Source organism: Pimephales promelas, chromosome 14 (genome assembly GCF_988280905.1).
Source record: "Pimephales promelas chromosome 14, fPimPro1.hap1.1, whole genome shotgun sequence".
Lineage (NCBI taxonomy): Eukaryota > Metazoa > Chordata > Actinopteri > Cypriniformes > Leuciscidae > Pimephales > Pimephales promelas.
The window spans coordinates 865,498-890,361 of NC_142782.1; the positions used below are offsets into that span (position 1 = coordinate 865,498).

The 24,864-nt window shown below is 42.4% G+C and overlaps 1 protein-coding gene across 11 annotated transcripts in view; it reads right to left on the bottom strand.

Moving 5' to 3' along the window:
- Positions 1 to 2,040: 2,040 nt before the first annotated feature.
- Positions 2,041 to 24,864, bottom strand: part of cdk11b (cyclin dependent kinase 11B) — a 49,428-nt gene continuing 26,604 nt past the window's right edge. For all 11 annotated transcript variants that reach the window (XM_089119225.1, XM_089119224.1, XM_089119223.1 and 8 more), the window contains 2 exons: positions 4,320 to 4,506; positions 2,041 to 2,434 (listed from right to left, as the gene is read on the bottom strand). In XM_089119225.1, the coding sequence (XP_088975351.1) occupies positions 2,342 to 2,434; positions 4,320 to 4,506 (280 nt within the window). In that variant the 3' untranslated portion in view covers positions 2,041 to 2,341. The remainder of the gene's footprint in view (positions 2,435 to 4,319; positions 4,507 to 24,864) is intronic.

A 24,864-nucleotide genomic window follows, 5' to 3' on the forward strand; every position in this document is an offset into this window, starting at 1 on the left:
GAAACTAGCAGTGGATTCTCACTTTGCTCTGCTCATATTTCATTCATAAACCTCACGGGGAAGTTCTGTGCTCCTCGATGTGTGTGTGAGTGACTCGCCATCATTAGCAGAACCACACACACACACACACACACACACACACACAGCACAAAGCAGCAGGACAGTGGAACGCCATTTCAAGTACTAGCATGACAGCGATAGCTGTGTAAGTGAGTGGAGGCGGGGCTCATTTGCATATTCTTATGAGGCAAGGGTGTCGAGTTACAGCTAAGATAAGGCGTGAAGACATTTTTTTTTAAAGTCCCTGTAAAGTCAAAATTAAGTATGTGTTGTGAGTCTGTCATACCACAGAAAAATGTGTTATTAGCCACCCAGCCAAATTTGAATGATAAAAAAAGCTGGCAAGTACATCAAATAAGCTATCAAAATCATGAAAAAATGAGCAGATTCTCTGCTCTCAAACGCTGGGGGCGTGTCCGCTGGCTGCGCTGAAACCAAGCCCACTAGCGGGAAAGCTGTCGACGGTGATATTAGCTCAGCGGTTCTCAAACTGGGGGCCGTGGCCCCCTGGGGGGCCACTAGATGGCGCTAGGGGGGGCCGCAAAGAAATTCTAGAATATTAAATTATTAAAAAAAATTATTTTACCTGTATGTAAGTTTGGATTGTCCTTTGTGAAATCTGCATTGCATGATTTCTTTTATATTGTAAAACTTGTATAAAATTGTATGTCGACTTCTATATTGAAAAACTATTTCTTTAAGTAGAGTAGAATTTTTTTTTTGTTTCTTGCTGAAAAAAACAGATTGCTGTTCAAATTTGCAAACCAAACTTGAGCCACTGTCATTTACTACCTTAAAATGTAAGAAGTTTAATGCACTTTTTTACAATCAGCAAATTATTTTTTCAGTGTTTATCTTTTACTATGAACATCACAAATGTTCAGTATTCAATACTTTTGTTGCACTTTTCAGACAATATTACTGTTAACTGTCAAAACCATTTTTTATAAAAAAAATGTTATATTTAATGAAATGTACAATTTAACTAATTTTGTATATTCAAAGACATAAAGCTAAAAACAGAACTGTTGTTCCAGCATTGTACAAATTCATTTGTTTTTGGTACAATCTAAAATTTGTAAGTAAAATTGTTCGTTTGAGGATGTTTTCGTTATGAGTTTTCTTTTGGGGGGCCACAAAAGGATTCACCCTACACAAGGGGGCCTCCTCCTGAAAAAGTTTGAGAACCACTGTATTAGCTGATTAGCTTTTGGAGACGGGAGGATGAAAGCTGAGGCGGGAGATCGTCGTTTCGGCCCCGTTCACCAGTAACAGCGGATTATCAGTGAATCCCAGTTGTCTCTGAGGAAAGTTTATAAAACGATCCAGTGTAAAACGATCACTACAGAGGCGGGTGTTGCTGTCGGTGATCCTCAGCTCTTCATCAAGGTTGGCTCTCTAAAAACCTCTTCTTGATGTGATCGTTTTTAGGGGAATTTAAATGAAGATACCGATCTGTTTTGTACATGATCGCATCCAGTGCGTCATCGAGCCGTGTTTTAGCCCCGCCCAATTAATCCGTAAAATTGCAATGGTGAAAAACTGTTTAACGGTCTAACTCCACATTTCAGTACTTCACAGTTCACAGACTTTGTAATATGTTTTAGCAATACATATGTAACATTTATAATGTGTTTAGAACTTTTTTTTTTGTAGAATTGCCTTTACAGGGACTTTAATGAAAAAACATTTAAAAATGTGATTTGACACGTCACAGAAACACACCGCAAAGCAGGACAGTGGAACACACACAGCTGAATGTGGTTTCATCCGCCGGGTGTCCAGCGCGTCCGTTAGCACGGGGATATGGGAAAAGGCATTCAGTGCGAGCGGCTCCTCGGAAGGAAAGCTTCTCTTGAGCAGCTCACACACAGAACCGGCCGGGGTCTCCAGGACAGGAGCGTTTAGGAACTTAGTTTTAACGATGTGAACGCACACCGTCCAGCCAATCAGAATTTAGCATTCAACAAGACCATAGTATTAAAGTTTTCAGAACAGTTTTATTTTATATTGATATTTCACTAAAAGAGTCTTTGATCTCCTCGACTACCATCGCAGATGGAGAGAAAAATAAGAGGTCTGAGAACGCTGGACAAAAGAAGACGCACTATATTTCAGAGGAGCATGAGGAATGTGGAGCACTCCAGCTTCACGGAGGTCCTCGGCGCTTCCCCAGAGTGTGTGTGTGTGTGTGTGAGTTCAGTGAACTGCTCTCAGAGAGTCTCAGCGTCAGGACAGACGCGTTCAGAGGAACCCAGCGAGCACACACACGCAGATCCGATCAGAACTTCAGGCTGAATCCCGGACCGGCTTTGGACGCGCCCTGGTTCGCGCTGGTCAAGTGGAAACCCGTGTCTTTGAGGTCATCATCACCCTGAAGAAGACGAGAATCAGTAACAATAACCAGGAATTACAGGAACAAACAGACCACGACATGAAGAGAGTATGGTCTTGGTCAACAGAGACGGAGCTGTGATTCAAAACAGGTTTAAAGGGCGAGTTCACCCAAAACATGAACTGACGTCAGTGAATACCCTGTTGAACTAAAGACAAAACATTACAGCAGAAACATGGTTTGTGAACAGACTCTTACTAAAAGGGTTAGTTCACCAAAAATATGCAAACTGTGTCTCTAACTCTCGCTCATGTCGTTCCAGATCTGAAGATATTTTAATGAAATATCTGTTTTCTGTCCCTCCATTGACAGTTACGCAACTACCACTCTCAGTCTGATGCTTAAACACGTTTATAAAGAGAACTGAACCGTTTAATCCAGATTTCCTAAAGAGACTCGATCGCTTTATACGATGACAAGATGCAATTTAAGGCCACTGCACACCGAGTCCAAAATTTACGTATGCGCTTTTTCGTATTTGTGATTCAGTGGCTCTGAATTGTCAAAACACCAGTCAAAGCCTTTAGGCTTTTACTAAAGTATGCTTAAAATTAGAGCCAGACCGATATTATCGGCCGATATTAGGCATTTTCCAAACTATCGGTATCGGCAGTTATAATGGCTGATAAATGAATATTTCAAAAATAAAATAAAAAACAGAGGAAACACGCTTGAACCATGTCATGAGTGTTGGAGTTGTATAGTTTGTCCACCAGAGGGCGCTCTACACCGTTCCTGTTGGCAACACTCGTTGAGTTGGTCACGAGACATACATTGCTTGAATAACAATTAAAAGACCATCCCCATCAGTTCTCTAAACTCAAATAACATGACAAAATTTGTGACTATCATGTCCAGTTTAAAAAAATTAAAAAATAAAATATCGGCCGATATATCGGAATATCGGATTTTAAAACCCAAAAATATTTGTATCAGTATCGGCCTTCAAAATCCTTTATCGGTCGGGCTCTACTTCAAATTCCATTCGTCTGTGAATAAAAGCCTAAATTACATCTGCTCATCGTATAAAGAGATTGAGTGTCTTTGGCTCAGTTCATATGGATTAGTTTTACAATCCCTTTATAAACGTTTTGACGCATCAGTGATAGTTGCGTAACTGATACAAATCTCTCAGATTTCATTCAAATATCTTCATTTGTGTTTCAAAGATGGAAAAGTGAGTATTTCCTCCTCAAAACTGCAGTGAACCAAACACAACCAGTGGATCTCTGAGCGAGTGAGTGGAGGCGGGGCTCATTTCGCATACTAAATGATGCAAGGGTGTCGAATTACATTTAAGATATTTTAAGGCATGAACACATTTTTTTTTGAGGAAAAAACATTCAAATGTCATTTTGGTGATCAAAGATGTTTTAAAGGTGCAGTGTGTAATATTTAGGAGGATCTCTTGACAGAAATGCAGCATCATGTATATAACTGTGTTCAGTGGCGTATAAACACCTTACATAATGAAGCGTTGTGTTTATTAGCTTACAATGAGCGTTTCTCGACACACACACACCGCGGGTCCGCTTACACCTACGTTTCTATGGTGGCCCTGAATGGACACGCATTTCATCACTGTTGTTCTTCATGATCAGAAGCTGCTAAAGTCAGCGAATAAAACACTAAAAAATGATGAACAAGTGAATATAATATTCACAATAACATTGTTTTACTGAATAATTAGGTGAATATAATTTCTTCATTTATCTTCGTAAAGAAACCTCATTGTTTAACTCTGTCGGCCACCATAACTTCTGTTGGGTGCAATTCACAACCTCGCCACTAGATGCGCTAAAACGTACACACTGCACCTTTAGGGGATAGAGTGATAGAGGGGAACTTTAAGGAGGACGAGCACCATCTGGCTGAACTGTCCTCCCTCGGGCGCGCGCGGGCTGGTCCCTCTCTTCACGCGCTGCTGCTCGCTCTTGGCCGGCCAGGTGGGGAACATGGAGGGTTCGATCGGGAGCGGCGTCTCGCGCAGGTACTCGTGTTTGAGCGCCTCGTCAGCGCTGATCCGCTTCGCAGGGCAGTACGTCAGAAACCTGAGACAGGAAGCAGACGGTGAGAGAAACTCCTGACGCTATTCTCCAACACCCAACATGATCTTTCGGTCATTATGTTGTCAACACTTTATTAAAGTAATATCACAGTGTTTATTCTAAATGATGTATCGGTGCGCACCAATATTGTTTTAATAATTTTGAGTCAGAATCAGCATTCTCTGATGATGAGGGCGGGGCTATAACCTGTCACTCACATGACATCAGCCAACAGCAAACCACCATCCAATCAATTCCTCACAGACACAATCAAGCCCCGCCCACATCTGTTCTCAATCCTGAAGCATTTCACTCGATTATACAACACGAAAGACTGTCACAACTTCACTTTCATGTCAACTTTAAATGTTTTTGCGCTCACATTAAATAAGTGGCATGCTGTTTCGGTGTTAAACTTAATGGACACATAACAAGAGATAATAGAGATAATACTGCGCCACAATTCAGAGACTACATCCTTCGAAGTCCGCGAAGGTCGTGTGTCGTTGGATATTCCAGTGAGTTGTAACCCAATACTTGTATGGCGTAATCTGGCATTTTGAAAGCAGTCGGAGAGAATACGGCGGCACGTGGTCTTCAATGTCCTTCCTCTTCCTTGTCATGTGATTGTGGTGTTTTCAGCCCGGCTGTGATGCCGATCCAATCCCTCAAACTATGCAAACAAGAAGCCGTTTAATCATCTGAATCATCTCGAAGCAGAGCTCTGATCGATGGCTGTTTACTTCCAGATGAACGATTCGCCATCGCTCAACCCGCCCAATGTAAACACACGAAAATGCTTCAGGTTTCAGAACTAAACAGATCATGTTTAATGCATGATATTATATTCTAACCCTCGTTAAAGACGGGCGCATACATCAGCTCCCTGACCACATCTTCACGTTCAGTGACATTTCTAACGCTGTACTGTCCGAGCCTTTGCTTATTACCGGCTCATAATGTGAAGCAGCTGCTCAGCAAAACTGGCCAAACAGCCTCAATCCCAGCAGCACTTTCAGGACGATTCAACCAGTGTTGAACCTTTTATATTCATTGATCTTTTATTTCCTATGATGTACTCTACCCTGTGTAATTAAGTTGGCTTGAGAAAGCCAACTTACTGAAATCCTATTTAAACTTATTAGTGGTGCTTGCTGAAAGCAAGGCAACACTATTACTATTGTGTTTTTTGAGCCGGCCCAAAAGTTTGACGCGCTACTCCTCCCGCAGTTTTTGTCACACACCCATGAATGAGGTCTCAAAACGTGCGGAATATTCGGGAATGGTGTGCTATGACTTTTCTAAGCGATCGGGGGTACGATGTTCGCCCGAAGGGCGAACAAATTTCCCAAAAATCCCATAGACTTAACATTGCGACAAACTTTGACGACTCGTAGCTCCGAGCGAGGATTTCACAGAAGCCTGCGATTTACCACATTTGAAGAGGCTGACAGGCTTTGTAAGAACATACCTCACAATGGGGTAAAAGTTGCACCCCTGGGGGGCAGGAGCTGCCCAAATTTTCCCCATTGACCCCCATGTTATTTATTAGTGGTGCTTGCAAAGCAACACTATTGTTATTGTCCATACTTATTATTCTTATTAGTGGTGCTTGCAAAGCAACACTATTGTTATTGTCCATACTTATTAGTGGTGCTTGCAAAGCAACACTATTGTTATTGTCCATACTTATTAGTGGTGCTTGCTGAAAGCAAGGCAACACTATTACTATTGTGTTTTTTGAGCCGGCCCAAAAGTTTGGCACGCTACTCCTCCCGCAGTTTTTGTCACACACCCATGAATGAGGTCTCAAAACGTGCGGAATATTCGGGAATGGTGTGCTATGACTTTTCTAAGCGATCGGGGGTACGATGTTCGCCCGAAGGGCGAACAAATTTTCCAAAAATCCCATAGACTTAACATTGCGACAAACTTTGACGACTCATAGCTCCGAGCGAGAATTTCACAGAAGCCTGCGATTTACCACATTTGAAGAGGCTGATAGGCTCTGTAAGAACATACCTCACAATGGGGTAAAAGTTGCACCCCTGGGGGGCAGGAGCTGCCCAAATTTTCCCCCATTGACTCCCATGTTATTTATTATTAGTGGTGCTTGCTGAAAGCAAGGCAACACTATTACTATTGTGTTTTTTGAGTCGGCCCAAAAGTTTGGCACGCTACTCCTCCCGCAGTTTTTGTCACACACCCATGAATGAGGTCTCAAAACGTGCGGAATATTCGGGAATGGTGTGCTATGACTTTTCTAAGCGATCGGGGGTACGATGTTCGCCCGAAGGGCGAACAAATTTCCCAAAAATCCCATAGACTTAACATTGCGACAAACTTTGACGACTCGTAGCTCCGAGCGAGAATTTCACAGAAGCCTGCGATTCACCACATTTGAAGAGGCTGACAGGCTCTGTAAGAACATACCTCACAATGGGGTAAAAGTTGCACCCCTGGGGGGCAGGAGCTGCCCAAATTTTCCCCATTGACCCCCATGTTATTTATTATTCTTCTTCTTCTTATTATTATTCTGGCCACTTTTTGGTTCGCTACTCCTCCCGCAGATTTTGTCACAGACCCATGGGTGAGGTGTCAAATCGACCGGCTTATTTAGGAGAGGTGTGCTATGACTTTTCTAAGCGATCGGGGGTACGATGGTCGCCTCAGGGGCGAAAAACGGCCAAAAAAAATCCCATAGACTTAACATTACGACAAACTTTGACGAGTCATAGCTCTGAGATCGGATTTCGCAGAAACCTGTGATTTACCACATTTGAAGAGGGTGACAGGCTCTGTAAGAAAATACCTCACAATGGGGTAAAAGTTGCACCCCTTGGGGGCAGGAGCTCCCCAAATTTTTCCCATTGAAAATTTTCTAGTATAGCATTTTACTATTCCAGGAAAAAGTTTGGAGCACTCCTACGTCCACAGTTTTTGTCACAGACCCATGAATGAGGCATCAAATCGTGCGGCCTATTGAAGAGAAGAGTCCTATCACTTTTATCAGAGATCGGGGGTACGGTGTTCGACCCAGGGGCGAACAAATTTCCAAAAAATCCCATAGACTTAACATTGAGACAAACTTTGACGACTCGTAGCTCCAAACAAGGATTTCGGACAAATGTGAGATTTGCCACATTTAAAGAGGCTGGCAGGCTCTTTAAGAACATACCACACAATGGGGTAAAAGTTGCACCCCTGGGGGGCAGGAGCTGCCCAAAGTTTCCCCATTGACTTACTATGGTGAAGGACGTCCCATCAAATGCATGTGTTTTTCCTACTATGGTAAATTGCATAGGGATTTTGTATTGAATATAGCTCTGGATCACAGTGTCATAGAGACAAGGGGGCGGGCTCATTTTACTCAGATGACCAATCAGTCTCTCAGGATCATTGTGAAGCTATTAAGCCACGCCCTAGCAACCATATAGAGCACCTTAGCAACAAGTACCATAGACTTCCATTGAAAGAGATCAAAGGGATATCTCCGGATAGAAGTGTCATAGAAACATGAGGGTGGGCTCGTTTGACTTGGGCCAGCAAACAGCCAATCCTGAATCACCTCAATACTTACTGGCAACGCCCTAGCAACCATTGTAGAGCACCTTAGCAACCAAAATCCAAAGAGGGATATCTTCCATTCTGAATGTCATAGAGGCATGGGAGTTGTATTATATCATTCATACTGACAAGCAGCCTTTGGAGATTCATGATTGGCAGCTGCCAAGCCACTCCCTAGCAACCAAACAGAGTACCCAGCAACCATTTTGCAAGACCTATATCTCTGCATCAAAACATCGTATAGAGATGGGGGTTGGTTTATACATTCACATTGACTTTGGAGCTTCATGATTGGCAGCTGCCAATCCACTCCATAGCAACCAAACAGAGTACCCTAGCAACCGTTTTTCAAGACCTATATCTCTGCATCAAAACATCGTATAGAGATGGGGTTTGGCTCTTTTTACTCATGTTAGCAAACATGACTTGCCACATGCTACACATGCTAGCAGTGAATAGCTACATGCTAATATTGATTAGCTAAGTGTTAAATCATGCCATGAATGTTATAAAAACTCTATAGTAACCATATGTGAACACTACCAACCACCTAGTAACACCATAGCAACCACCCAGAATACCATAGCAACCACCTAGCAACACCCTAGCAACCACCAAGAATACCCTAGCAACCACCTAGCAACACCCTAGCAACCACACAGAACACCCTAGCAACCGCCTAGCAACACCCTAGCAACCAACCAGAACACCTAGCAACACCCTAGCAACCACCCAGAACACCCTAGCAACAACCTACCAATACCCTAGCAACCATCTATAACACCCTAGCAACCACCCAGAACACCCTAGCAACCGCCTAGCAACACCCTGGCAACCATATAGAACACCCTAGCAACCACATAGCAACACCCTAGCAACCACCCAGAACACCCTAGCAACCACCTAGCAACACCCTGGCAACCATCTATAACACCCTAGCAACCACCTAGATCACCTTAGCAACCACCTAGCAACACCCTAGCAACCACTCAGAACACCCTAGCAACCACCTAGCAACACCATAGCAACCACCCAGAACACCCTAGCAACCACCTAGCAACACCCTAGCAACCACACAGAACACCCTAGCAACCACCTAGCAACACCCTAGCAACCACACAGAACACCCTAGCAACCACCCATAACACCCTAGCAACCGAGCGAGCTTTTTGCCACTGCAAGCACCACTTCACATTTTCCTCTGGAAATGTACATTCTAGTTCTTCTTATTATTATTCTGGCCACTTTTTGGTTCGCTACTCCTCCCGCAGATTTTGTCACAGACCCATGGGTGAGGTGTCAAATCGACCGGCTCATTTAGGAGAGGTGTGCTATGACTTTTCTAAGAGATCGGGGGTACGATGTTCGCCCCAGGGGCGAAAAACAGCCAAAAAAAAACCCATAGACTTAACATGGCGAAAAAATTTGACGAGTCATAGCTCTGAGCGAGGATTTCGCAGAAACTTGCAATTTACCACATTTGAAGAGGCTGACAGGCTCTTTAAGAAAATACCTCACAATGGGGTAAAGGTTGCACCCCTGGGGGGCAGGAGCTCCCCAAATATTTTTCCCATTGAAATTTTCTAGTATAGCATTTTACTATTCCAGGAAAAAGTTTGGAGCACTCCTACGTCCACATTTTTTGTCACAGACCCATGAATGAGGCATCAAATCGTGCGGCCTATTGAGGAGAAGTGTCAAATGGATTTTATAAGAGATCAGGGGTACGGTGCTCGCCCCAGGGGCGAACAAATTTCCAAAAAATCCCATAGACTTAACATTGAGACAAACTTTGACGACTCATAGCTCCGAACAACGATTTCGGAAAAATGTGTGATTTTCCACATTTGAAGAGGCTTGCAGGCTCTGTAAGAATATACCTCACAATGGGGTAAAAGTTGCACCCCTGGGGGGCAGGAGCTGCCCAAAATTTTTCCCCATTGACTTACTATGGTGAAGGACGTCCCATCAAATGCATGTGTTTTTCCTACTATGGTAAATTGCATAGGGATTTTGTATTGAACATAGCTCTGGATCACAGTGTCATAGAGACAAGGGGGCAGGCTCATTTTACTCAGACGACCAATCAGTCTCTCAGGATCATTGTGATGCTATCAAGCCACGCCCTAGCAACCATATAGAGCACCTTAGCAACAACTCCCATAGACTTCCATTGAAAGAGATCAAAGGGATATCTCCGGATAGAAGTGTCATAGAAACACAAGGGTGGTCTTGTTTGACTCGGGGTAGCAAACAGCCAATCATGAATCACCTCAACAATTTCTGGCCACACCCTAGCAACCATTATCGAGCACCTTAGCAACCAAATTTTAAAGAGGGATATCTTCCATTCTGAATGTCATACAGGCTTGGGAGTTGTATTATATCAATTATACTGACAAGCAGCCTTTGGAGATTCATGATTGGCAGCTGCCAAGCCACTCCCTAGCAACCAAAAAGAGTACCCTAGCAACCATTTTGCAAGGCCTACATCTCTGCATCAGAACATCGTATAGAGATGGGGGTTGGTTTATACATTCACATTGACTTTGGAGCTTCATGATTGGAAGCTGCCAAGCCACTCCCTAGCAACCAAACAGAGTACCCTAGCAACCGTTTTGCAAGACCTATATCTCTGCATCAAAACATCGTATAGAGATGGGGGTTGGTTTATCCATTCACATTGACTTTGGAGCTTCATGATTGGCAGCTGCCAAGCCACTCCCTAGCAACCAAACAGAGTACCCTAGCAACCATTTTGTAACAGCTATATCTCAGCATCAGAACATTGTATCGCGATGGGGGTTGGGTCTTTTGACTCATGCTAGCACATAGAACTTTCAAAATGTTAAACATGCTAGCTGTGAATAGCTACATGCTAATATTGATTAGCTAAGTGCTAAATCATGCCATGAACATTATAAAAACTCTATAGTAACCATATGTGAACAATACCAACCACCTAGTAACAACATAGCAACCACCCAGAACACCCTAGCAACCACCTAGCAACACCATAGCAACCAACCAGAACACCCTAGCAACCGCCTAGCAACACCCTAGCAACCGCCTAGCAACCATCCAGAACACCTTAGCAACACCCTAGCAACCACCTAGCAACACCCTAGAAACCACCCAGAACACCCTAGCAACCGCCTAGCAACACCCTAGCAACCACCTAGAACATCCTAGCAACCACCTAGCAACACCCTAGCAACAACCCAGGAAACCCTAGCAACCACCCAGAACACCCTAGCAACCACCTAGAAACACCCTAGCAACCACTCAGAACACCCTAGCAACCGCTTAGCAACACCATAGCAACCACCCAGAACACCCTAGCAACCACCTAGCAACACCCTAGCAACCACACAGAACACCCTAGCAACCACCTAGCAACCGCCCTAGCAACCACCCATAACACCCTAGCAACCGGGTGGTGAGTTTTGCCACTGCAAGCACCACTTCACATTTTCCTCTGGAAATGTACATTCTAGTTATTCTTATTCTTATTCTTATTGTTCCGCCGTTTTTTGGTTCGCTACTCCTCCCGCAGCTTTTGTCACAGACCCATGGGTGAGGCGTCAATTCGACCGGCTCATTTAGGAGAGGTGTGCTATGACTTTTATAAGGGATCGGGGGTACGATGTTCGCCCCAGGGGCGAAAAAGCGGCCGAAAAATCCCATTGACTTAACATTGCGATGAACTTTGACCACTCGTAGCTCAGAGCAAGGATTTCGCAGAAACCTGGGATTTACCACATTTGAAGAGGCTGACAGGCTCTGTAAGAACATACCTCACAATGGGGTAAAAGTTGCACCCCTGGGGGGCAGGTGGCCCCCAAAGTTTCCCCATTGACTTACTATGGTGAAGGTCGTCCCATCAAATGCATGTGTTTTTCCTACTATGGTAAATTGCATAGGGATTTTGTATTGAACATAGCTCTGGATCACAGTGTCATAGAGACAAGGGGGCGGGCTCATTTTACTCAGACGACCAATCAGTCTCTCAGGATCATTGTGATGCTATCAAGCCACGCCCTAGCAACCATATAGAGCACCTTAGCAACAACTCCCATAGACTTCCATTGAAAGAGATCAAAGGGATATCTCCGGATAGAAGTGTCATAGAAACACAAGGGTGGTCTCGTTTGACTCGGGGTAGCAAACAGCCAATCATGAATCACCTCAACAATTTCTGGCCACACCCTAGCAACCATTATCGAGGACCTTAGCAACCAAAATTTTAAAGAGGGATATCTTCCATTCTGAATGTCAGAGAGGCATGGGAGTTGTATTATATCAATTATACTGACAAGCAGTCTTTGGAGATTCATGATTGGCAGCTGCCAAGCCACTCCCTAGCAACCAAAATGAGTACCCTAGCAACCATTTTGCAAGGCCTACATCTCTGCATCAGAACATCGTATAGAGATGGGGGTTGGTTTATATATTCACATTGACTTTGGAGCTTCATGATTGGAAGCTGCCAAGCCACTCCCTAGCAACCAAACAGAGTACCCTAGCAACCATTTTGTAACAGCTATATCTCAGCATCAGAATATTGTATCGCGATGGGGGTTGGGTCTTTTGACTCATGCTAGCACATAGAACTTTCAAAATGCTAAACATGCTAGCTGTGAATAGCTACATGCTAATATTGATTAGCTAAGTGCTAAATCATGCCATGAACAATATAAAAACTCTATAATAACCATATGTGAACACTTCCAACTACCTAGTAATACCATAGCAACTACCCAGAATACCCTAGCAACAACCTAACAACACCATAGCAACCACCCAGAACACCCTAGCAACCGCATAGCAACACCCTAGCAACCACCTAGAAACTATCCAGAACACCTTAGCAACACCCTAGCAGCCACCTAGCAACACCCTAGCAACCACCCCAAACACCATAGCAACCACCTAGCAACACCTTAGCAACCACCCATAACACCCTAGCATCTGCCTAGCAACCATCCAGAACACCTTAGCAACACCCTAGCAACCACCTAGCAACACCCTAGCAACCACACAGAACACCCTAGCAACCACCTAGCAACACCCTAGCAACCACCCAGAACACCCTAGCAACACCCTAGCAACCACCTAGCAACACCTTAGCAACCACCGAGCAACACCCTAGCAACCGCCTAGCAACCTTCCAGAACACCTTAGCAACACCCTAGCAACCACCTAGCAACCACCCATAACACCCTAGCAACCGCCTAGCAACACCCTAGCAACCACCCAGAACACCCTAGCAACCGCCTAGCAACACCCTAGCAACCACCCAGAACACCCTAGCAACCACCTAGCAACACCTTAGCAACCACCCAGAACACCCTAGCAACCGCCTAGCAACACCCTAGCAACCACCCAGAACACCCTAGCAACCACCTAGCAACACCTTAGCAACCACCCAGAACACCTTGGCAACCACTCATAATACCCTAGCAACTGCATAGCAACCGCATAGCAACTACCTAGAATACCCTGACAACCAACTAGCAACCACCCAGAACACCCTAGCAACCGGGTGGTGAGTTTTGCCACTGCAAGCACCACTTCACATTTTCCTCTGGAAATGTACATTCTAGTTATTCTTATTCTTATTCTTATTGTTCCGCCGTTTTTTGGTTCGCTACTCCTCCCGCAGCTTTTGTCACAGACCCATGGGTGAGGCGTCAATTCGACCGGCTCATTTAGGAGAGGTGTGCTATGACTTTTATAAGGGATCGGGGGTACGATGTTCGCCCCAGGGGCGAAAAAGCGGCCGAAAAATCCCATTGACTTAACATTGCGATGAACTTTGACCACTCGTAGCTCAGAGCAAGGATTTCGCAGAAACCTGGGATTTACCACATTTGAAGAGGCTGACAGGCTCTGTAAGAACATACCTCACAATGGGGTAAAAGTTGCACCCCTGGGGGGCAGGTGGCCCCCAAAGTTTCCCCATTGACTTACTATGGTGAAGGTCGTCCCATCAAATGCATGTGTTTTTCCTACTATGGTAAATTGCATAGGGATTTTGTATTGAACATAGCTCTGGATCACAGTGTCATAGAGACAAGGGGGCGGGCTCATTTTACTCAGACGACCAATCAGTCTCTCAGGATCATTGTGATGCTATCAAGCCACGCCCTAGCAACCATATAGAGCACCTTAGCAACAACTCCCATAGACTTCCATTGAAAGAGATCAAAGGGATATCTCCGGATAGAAGTGTCATAGAAACACAAGGGTGGTCTCGTTTGACTCGGGGTAGCAAACAGCCAATCATGAATCACCTCAACAATTTCTGGCCACACCCTAGCAACCATTATCGAGGACCTTAGCAACCAAAATTTTAAAGAGGGATATCTTCCATTCTGAATGTCAGAGAGGCATGGGAGTTGTATTATATCAATTATACTGACAAGCAGTCTTTGGAGATTCATGATTGGCAGCTGCCAAGCCACTCCCTAGCAACCAAAATGAGTACCCTAGCAACCATTTTGCAAGGCCTACATCTCTGCATCAGAACATCGTATAGAGATGGGGGTTGGTTTATATATTCACATTGACTTTGGAGCTTCATGATTGGAAGCTGCCAAGCCACTCCCTAGCAACCAAACAGAGTACCCTAGCAACCATTTTGTAACAGCTATATCTCAGCATCAGAATATTGTATCGCGATGGGGGTTGGGTCTTTTGACTCATGCTAGCACATAGAACTTTCAAAATGCTAAACATGCTAGCTGTGAATAGCTACATGCTAATATTGATTAGCTAAGTGCTAAATCATGCCATGAACAATATAAAAACTCTATAATAACCATATGTGAACACTTCCAACTACCTAGTAATACCATAGCAACTACCCAGAATACCCTAGCAACAACCTAACAACACCATAGCAACCACCCAGAACACCCTAGCAACCGCATAGCAACACCCTAGCAACCACCTAGAAACTATCCAGAACACCTTAGCAACACCCTAGCAGCCACCTAGCAACACCCTAGCAACCACCCCAAACACCATAGCAACCACCTAGCAACACCTTAGCAACCACCCATAACACCCTAGCATCTGCCTAGCAACCATCCAGAACACCTTAGCAACACCCTAGCAACCACCTAGCAACACCCTAGCAACCACACAGAACACCCTAGCAACCACCTAGCAACACCCTAGCAACCACCCAGAACACCCTAGCAACACCCTAGCAACCACCTAGCAACACCTTAGCAACCACCGAGCAACACCCTAGCAACCGCCTAGCAACCTTCCAGAACACCTTAGCAACACCCTAGCAACCACCTAGCAACCACCCATAACACCCTAGCAACCGCCTAGCAACACCCTAGCAACCACCCAGAACACCCTAGCAACCGCCTAGCAACACCCTAGCAACCACCCAGAACACCCTAGCAACCACCTAGCAACACCTTAGCAACCACCCAGAACACCCTAGCAACCGCCTAGCAACACCCTAGCAACCACCCAGAACACCCTAGCAACCACCTAGCAACACCTTAGCAACCACCCAGAACACCTTGGCAACCACTCATAATACCCTAGCAACTGCATAGCAACCGCATAGCAACTACCTAGAATACCCTGACAACCAACTAGCAACCACCCAGAACACCCTAGCAACCGGGTGGTGAGTTTTGCCACTGCAAGCACCACTTCACATTTTCCTCTGGAAATGTACATTCTAGTTCTTATTCTTATTGTTCCGCCGTTTTTTGGTTCGCTACTCCTCCCGCAGCTTTTGTCACAGACCCATGGGTGAGGCGTCAATTCGACCGGCTCATTTAGGAGAGGTGTGCTATGACTTTTATAAGGGATCGGGGGTACGATGTTCGCCCCAGGGGCGAAAAAGCGGCCGAAAAATCCCATTGACTTAACATTGCGATGAACTTTGACCACTCGTAGCTCAGAGCAAGGATTTCGCAGAAACCTGGGATTTACCACATTTGAAGAGGCTGACAGGCTCTGTAAGAACATACCTCACAATGGGGTAAAAGTTGCACCCCTGGGGGGCAGGTGGCCCCCAAAGTTTCCCCATTGACTTACTATGGTGAAGGTCGTCCCATCAAATGCATGTGTTTTTCCTACTATGGTAAATTGCATAGGGATTTTGTATTGAACATAGCTCTGGATCACAGTGTCATAGAGACAAGGGGGCGGGCTCATTTTACTCAGACGACCAATCAGTCTCTCAGGATCATTGTGATGCTATCAAGCCACGCCCTAGCAACCATATAGAGCACCTTAGCAACAACTCCCATAGACTTCCATTGAAAGAGATCAAAGGGATATCTCCGGATAGAAGTGTCATAGAAACACAAGGGTGGTCTCGTTTGACTCGGGGTAGCAAACAGCCAATCATGAATCACCTCAACAATTTCTGGCCACACCCTAGCAACCATTATCGAGGACCTTAGCAACCAAAATTTTAAAGAGGGATATCTTCCATTCTGAATGTCAGAGAGGCATGGGAGTTGTATTATATCAATTATACTGACAAGCAGTCTTTGGAGATTCATGATTGGCAGCTGCCAAGCCACTCCCTAGCAACCAAAATGAGTACCCTAGCAACCATTTTGCAAGGCCTACATCTCTGCATCAGAACATCGTATAGAGATGGGGGTTGGTTTATATATTCACATTGACTTTGGAGCTTCATGATTGGAAGCTGCCAAGCCACTCCCTAGCAACCAAACAGAGTACCCTAGCAACCATTTTGTAACAGCTATATCTCAGCATCAGAATATTGTATCGCGATGGGGGTTGGGTCTTTTGACTCATGCTAGCACATAGAACTTTCAAAATGCTAAACATGCTAGCTGTGAATAGCTACATGCTAATATTGATTAGCTAAGTGCTAAATCATGCCATGAACAATATAAAAACTCTATAATAACCATATGTGAACACTTCCAACTACCTAGTAATACCATAGCAACTACCCAGAATACCCTAGCAACAACCTAACAACACCATAGCAACCACCCAGAACACCCTAGCAACCGCATAGCAACACCCTAGCAACCACCTAGAAACTATCCAGAACACCTTAGCAACACCCTAGCAGCCACCTAGCAACACCCTAGCAACCACCCCAAACACCATAGCAACCACCTAGCAACACCTTAGCAACCACCCATAACACCCTAGCATCTGCCTAGCAACCATCCAGAACACCTTAGCAACACCCTAGCAACCACCTAGCAACACCCTAGCAACCACACAGAACACCCTAGCAACCACCTAGCAACACCCTAGCAACCACCCAGAACACCCTAGCAACACCCTAGCAACCACCTAGCAACACCTTAGCAACCACCGAGCAACACCCTAGCAACCGCCTAGCAACCTTCCAGAACACCTTAGCAACACCCTAGCAACCACCTAGCAACCACCCATAACACCCTAGCAACCGCCTAGCAACACCCTAGCAACCACCCAGAACACCCTAGCAACCGCCTAGCAACACCCTAGCAACCACCCAGAACACCCTAGCAACCACCTAGCAACACCTTAGCAACCACCCAGAACACCCTAGCAACCGCCTAGCAACACCCTAGCAACCACCCAGAACACCCTAGCAACCACCTAGCAACACCTTAGCAACCACCCAGAACACCTTGGCAACCACTCATAATACCCTAGCAACTGCATAGCAACCGCATAGCAACTACCTAGAATACCCTGACAACCAACTAGCAACCACCCAGAACACCCTAGCAACCGGGTGGTGAGTTTTGCCACTGCAAGCACCACTTCACATTTTCCTCTGGAAATGTACATTCTAGTTAGTGTGAATGCTTCAAGCATTCACACTCTTGAAATCCAAATCTTTCTTCTTATTATTATTATTCCGTATTCTTCCGTACGTTTTTCGGTCGCTTTCTTCTCCTCTCTACTTTGTGCTACAAAAACCATTCAAGTATCAAAATGTGCAGCTTTTCAAGGACATGTGTGCTATTACTTTTCTTTTTTATAACCTTTATAATTTTTAAATTATTAAACTTTTTGTGCATATTTTTTAACATGGAAGTCAATGGAGAATTCTTCAAATTCTGTTTTATGCTCCTTCTGCTTTCAAAGCCTACAGCTTTTGCATACTTTCAGCTATTTCTGTCATTTAAACTTTAAAATGTTGAGAAATTTGTCAGCTATTAATGTTGTATTCAACTTTTTGATATCTATTATACTTTTTTCACAATCTCTACTTTAGTCTCATGATGTTTTTCAACCCGTTTCTGAAATTATAATGGGAGTGAATGAGAGAGACTGTTCAGAGCTAGAGCACGTGCTAGAGTGAGCCAGCTTGAAACCTAATGCTAAAAAATATTTTTTAAATCGCTGGCCTGGCCACAATTTTCACTCTTTGGGCATAAAATTATACTTGAAACGTAGGTATTTTTGTTGTGGTTCCTCTCATGTGTTTAGTAAATCCCTGGGACTTATAGTTTTTGCACTGTGTCCTTCCAAAGGACAAGAGTGACAGACATTCCTCCATTGGCAGCAATTATAAATTCAGGTCAAACTTTTGTGATCAGAGCAATACAAACCAGTTTTTTAACTTGCCAAAGTGGTCCCTTTTTTTAACTCTATCCACAAAAAAAATACATCACATCGTTCACAAAGGCCTTGTCTCGCTCACGGTCAAGTCATTTCGCCAATACAACCTATAGTTTTGTCTCTATTGAGGTTTGTTCGAGGCCAAGTATCAGCAATTTTGGCCTCTGTCTAAATAGGAAAGCTGATTGCACAGGTGATGCTGATTAGCAAAGATCAAAGGGAGACACACATAACTGGTCCTGTGTTCTGATTGGTGGACAGTCACTCAGCTCTTTTCTGAAGGATACTACAAGTTTTTGTTGCATTTATGCCTCTACTTCTGTTCTCCCTCTCTCTTCCCTCCTCTTCTCCTCCTCCAATCCTCTACTCCTCCTGTCCTCCTATTCTACCCTCCTTTCATAATCTCTTCTCCTTTCTACTCTTCCTTTTATCCTCTTCTATCCATCTGCCTGTCTTAACTATTTGACTTTCTGTGTCCAAATGATCTATCTATCTATGTATAGACTATGTATGTATCTATCTGTGTATCTATCTATCTATCTATCTATCTATCTATCTAATCCATCTATATTTCTAACTAATCTTTCTATCTTTCTTTCTAGATAATCTATCTTTCTTTCTAACTATACTATCTTTCTTTCTAAATAATCTTTTCTTTCTAGCTATACTATCTATCTTTCTAACTGATCTATCTTTCTTTCTTTCTAAATAATCTTTCTTTCTTTCTAACTATACTATCTGTCTTTCTTTCTAACCAATAAATCTTTCCTTCTTTCTTTCTAACAAAATCCTTTCTTTATTTCTAACTAATCCTTTCTTTCTTTTTTCATCCTTTCAAATCCATCTTTCTTTCTAACTAATTCTTTCTTTCTTTGAAATTCATATTTCTTTCTTACTAATCATTGCTTTCTTTCTTTCTTTCTTTCTTTCATCTATCTATCATCTATTTTTCTTTCTTTCTTTCTTTTTTCTTTATTTCTAATAATCTTTCTTTCTTTCTTTCTACCTAATCTTTATTTCTCTCTCTCTTTCTTTCTTTCTTCTTTCTTTCTTTCTTTCTTTCTTTCTTTCTTTCTTTCTTTCTTTCTTTCTTTCTTTCTACCTAATTCATCTTTCTTTCTTTCTTTCTTTCTACCTAATCCATCTTTCTTTCTTTCTTTCTTTCTTTCTTTCTTTCTTTCTTTCTTTCTTTCTTTCTTTTTCTTTCTATCTATCTATCTATCTATCTATCTATCTATCTATCTATCTATCTATCTATCTATCTATCTATCTATCTATCTATCTATCTATCTATCTATCTATCGTTCTTTTTTTCTTTCTACCTAATCCTTCTTTCTTTCTTTCTTTCTTTTTCTTTATTTCTAATAATCTATCTTTCTTTCTCTATCTATCTATGTCTTTTTTTCCTTCTACCTAATCCATCTTTCTTTCTTTCTTTCTTTCTTTCTTTCTTTCTTTCTTTCTTTCTTTGCATTTCAGCTTATTAAATGCATTTGAATTAAGCCTTTTTTCTTTTTTGCACTGTTTTGCATTTGTTTGTGCATTTAAGTTAAGCTTTTGAAGCATTCACACGCATATTCCGCAGGAAATGCAATTTTTCTAGTTATTCTTCTTCTTCTTATTATTATTCTGGCCACTTTTTGGTTCGCTACTCCTCCCGCAGATTTTGTCACAGACCCATGGGTGAGGTGTCAAATCGACCGGCTCATTTAGGAGAGGTGTGCTATGACTTTTCTAAGCGATCGGGGGTACGATGGTCGCCTCAGGGCCGAAAAACGGCCAAAAAAAATCCCATAGACTTAACATTACGACAAACTTTGACGAGTCATAGCTCTGAGATCGGATTTCGCAGAAACCTGTGATTTACCACATTTGAAGAGGGTGACAGGTTCTTTAAGAAAATACCTCACAATGGGGTAAAAGTTGCACCCCTTGGGGGCAGGAGCTCCCCAAATTTTTCCCATTGAAAATGTTCTAGTATAGCATTTTACTATTCCAGGAAAAAGTTTGGAGCACTCCTACGTCCACAGTTTTTGTCACAGACCCATGAATGAGGCATCAAATCGTGCGGCTTATTGAAGAGAAGAGTCCTATCACTTTTATCAGAGATCGGGGGTACGGTGTTCGACCCAGGGGCGAACAAATTTCCAAAAAATCCCATAGACTTAACATTGAGACAAACTTTGACGACTCGTAGCTCCAAACAAGGATTTCGGACAAATGTGAGATTTTCCACATTTAAAGAGGCTGGCAGGCTCTTTAAGAACATACCACACAATGGGGTAAAAGTTGCACCCCTGGGGGGCAGGAGCTGCCCAAAGTTTCCCCATTGACTTACTATGGTGAAGGACGTCCCATCAAATGCATGTGTTTTTCCTACTATGGTAAATTGCATAGGGATTTTGTATTGAACATAGCTCTGGATCACAGTGTCATAGAGACAAGGGGGCGGGCTCATTTTACTCAGACGGCCAATCAGTCTCTCAGGATCATTGTGAAGCTATTAAGCCACGCCCTAGCAACCATTTAGAGCACCTTAGCAACAACTCCCATAGACTTCCATTAAAAGAGATCAAAGGGATATCTCAGGATAGAAGTGTCATAGAAACATGAGATGGGCTCGTTTGACTTGGGCCAGCAAACAGCCAATTATGAATCACCTCAACAATTTCTGGCCATGCCCTAGCAACCATTGTAGAGCACCTTAGCAACCAAAATCCAAAGAGGGATATCTTCCATTCTGAATGTCATAGAGGCATGGGAGTTGGTTTATATCATTCATACTGACAAGCAGCCTTTGGAGTTTCATGATTGACAGCTACCAAGCCACTCCCTAGCAACCAAACAGAGTACCCTAGCAACCATTTTGCAAGACTTTATCTCTGCATCAAAACATCGTATAGAGATGGGGGTTGGTTTATACATTCACATTGACTTTGGAGCTTCATGATTGGCAGCTGCCAAGCCACTCCCTAGCAACCAAACAGAGTACCCTAGCAACCGTTTTTCAAGACCTATATCTCTGCATCAAAACATCGTATAGAGATGGGGTTTGGCTCTTTTTACTCATGTTAGCAAACATGACTTGCTACATGCTACACATGCTAGCAGTGAATAGCTACATGCTAATATTGATTAGCTAAGTGCTAAATCATGCCATGAATGTTATAAAAACTCTATAGTAACCATATGTGAACACTACCAACCACCTAGTAACACCATAGCAACCACCCAGAATACCATAGCAACCACCTAGCAACACCCTAGCAACCACCAAGAATACCCTAGCAACCACCTAGCAACAGCCTAGCAACCACACAGAACACCCTAGCAACCGCCTAGTAACACCCTAGCAACCATATAGAACACCCTAGCAACCACATAGCAACACCCTAGCAACCACCCAGAACACCCTAGCAACCACCTAGCAACACCCTGGCAACCATCTATAACACCCTAGCAACCACCTAGAACACCTTAGCAACCACCTAGCAACCACTCAGAACACCCTAGCAACCACCTAGCAACACCATAGCAACCACCCAGAACACCCTAGCAACCACCTAGCAACACCCTAGCAACCACCCAGAACACCCTAGCAACCACCCAGAACACCCTAGCAACCGAGCGAGCTTTTTGCCACTGCAAGCACCACTTCACATTTTCCTCTGGAAATGTACATTCTAGTTATTATTATTCTTCTTACTCAAAATTTTCTGACTCTAACTCCTCCTAGAGCTTTAACTCTACAAACTCCAAACTCGGGTCAGACCTTCAGACTGTTCTGACTTAGTGTGCTATATCTTTTTAGACTGATTCGACTTTCAGATTTCTTAAAAATTAATATTAAAAATCATAAAAATCCCATTGACTTTCATTGCAGCATGGTCAAATTGAGCCAAGACTACGGTGGCCCAATAGCGTACAACAAAAACTCAAATCTAAATTCCCTGAAGCCCTAGACTCAATTAAACTACCATTCTATATGTACTAATGATCTATCTATCTATCTATCTATCTATCTATCTATCTATCTATCTATCTATCTATCTATCTCTCTATCTATCTATCTATCTATCTATCTATCTATCTATCTATCTATCTGTCTATCTGTCTATCTATCTATCTATCTATCTATCTTTCTTTCTTTCTAACTAATCTATCCATCTTTCTTTCTAACAAATCTATCCATCTTTCTTTCTAACTAATCTATCCATCTTTCTTTCTACCTAATCTATCCATCTTTCTTAATAGCAAATCTATCCATCTTTCTTTCTAACTAATCTATCCATCTTTCTTTCTAACAAATCTATCCATCTTTCTTTCTACCTAATCTATCCATCTTTCTTTCTAACTAATCTATCCATCTTTCTTTCTACCTAATCTATCCATCTTTCTTTCTAACAAATCTATCCATCTTTCTTTCTACCTAATCTATCCATCTTTCTTTCTACCTAATCTATCCATCTTTCTTTCTAACAAATCTATCCATCTTTCTTTCTACCTAATCTATCCATCTTTCTTTCTAACAAATCTATCCATCTTTCTTTCTACCTAATCTATCCATCTTTCTTTCTACCTAATCTATCCATCTTTCTTTCTAACTAATCTATCCATCTTTCTTTCTAACAAATCTATCCATCTTTCTTTCTAACAAATCTATCCATCTTTCTTTCTACCTAATCTATCCATCTTTCTTTCTAACAAATCTATCCATCTTTCTTTCTAACAAATCTATCCATCTTTCTTTCTAACTAATCTATCCATCTTTCTTTCTAACAAATCTATCCATCTTTCTTTCTAACAAATCTATCCATCTTTCTTTCTAACTAATCTATCCATCTTTCTTTCTAACTAATCTATCCATCTTTCTTTCTAACAAATCTATCCATCTTTCTTTCTACCTAATCTATCCATCTTTCTTTCTAACTAATCTATCCATCTTTCTTTCTAACAAATCTATCCATCTTTCTTTCTAACAAATCTATCCATCTTTCTTTCTAGCAAATCTATCCATCTTTCTTTCTAACTAATCTATCCATCTTTCTTTCTAGCAAATCTATCCATCTTTCTTTCTACTTAACTAATCTATCATTCTCTCTTTCTACCTAACTAATCTATCCATCTTTCTTTCTACTTAACTAATCTATCCATCTTTCTTTCTAACTAATCTATCATTCTTTCTTTCTACCTAACTAATCTATCCATCTTTCTAACAAATCTATCCATCTTTCTTTCTACCTAATCTATCCATCTTTCTTTCTACCTAACTAATCTATCCATCTTTCTACCTAACTAATCTATCCATCTTTCTTTCTAACAATTCTATCCATCTTTCTTTCTAACAAATCTATCCATCTTTCTTTCTAACAAATCTATCCATCTTTCTTTCTAACAAATCTATCGTTCTTTCTTTCTACCCAAGTAATCTATCCATCTTTCTTTCTAACAATACTTTCTTTCTCTTTCTTTCTTTCTTTCTTTCTTTCTTTCTTTCTTTCTTTCTTTCTTTCTTTCTTTCTTTCTTTCTTTCTTTCTTTCTTTCTAACAAATCTATCCATCTTTCTTTCTAACTAATCTATCCAGCTTTCTTTCTAACAAATCTATCCATCTTTCTTTCTAACTAATCTATGCATCTTTCTTTCTAAAAATTCTTTCTTTCTCTTTCGTTCTTTCTTTCTTTCTTGATGCTAAGAACATGCTAATCATGCTAGCTTTCTGTTAATCATGTTAGCTTCTTGTTAAAAACATGCTAGCATGATGCTAGCTACATGCTAATCATGCTAGCATGATGCTAGTTACATGCTAATCATGCTAGCTTCTTGCTAAAAACATGCTAGCATGATGCTAGCTACATGCTAATCATGCTAGCATGATGCTAGCTACATGCTAATCATGCTAGCTTCTTGCTAAAAACATGCTAGCATGATGCTAGCAACATGCTAATCATGTTATTATGATGCTAGCTACATGCTAATCATGCTAGCATGATGCTAGCTACATGCTAATCCTGCTAGCTTCTTGCTAAAAACATGCTAGCATGATGCTAGCAACATGCTAATCATGTTATTATGATGCTAGCTACATGCTAATCATGCTAGCATGATGCTAGCTACATGTTAATCATGCTAGCTTCTTGCTAGCAACATGCTAATCATGCTAGCATGATGCTAGCTACATGCTAATCATGCTAGCTTCTTCCTAAAA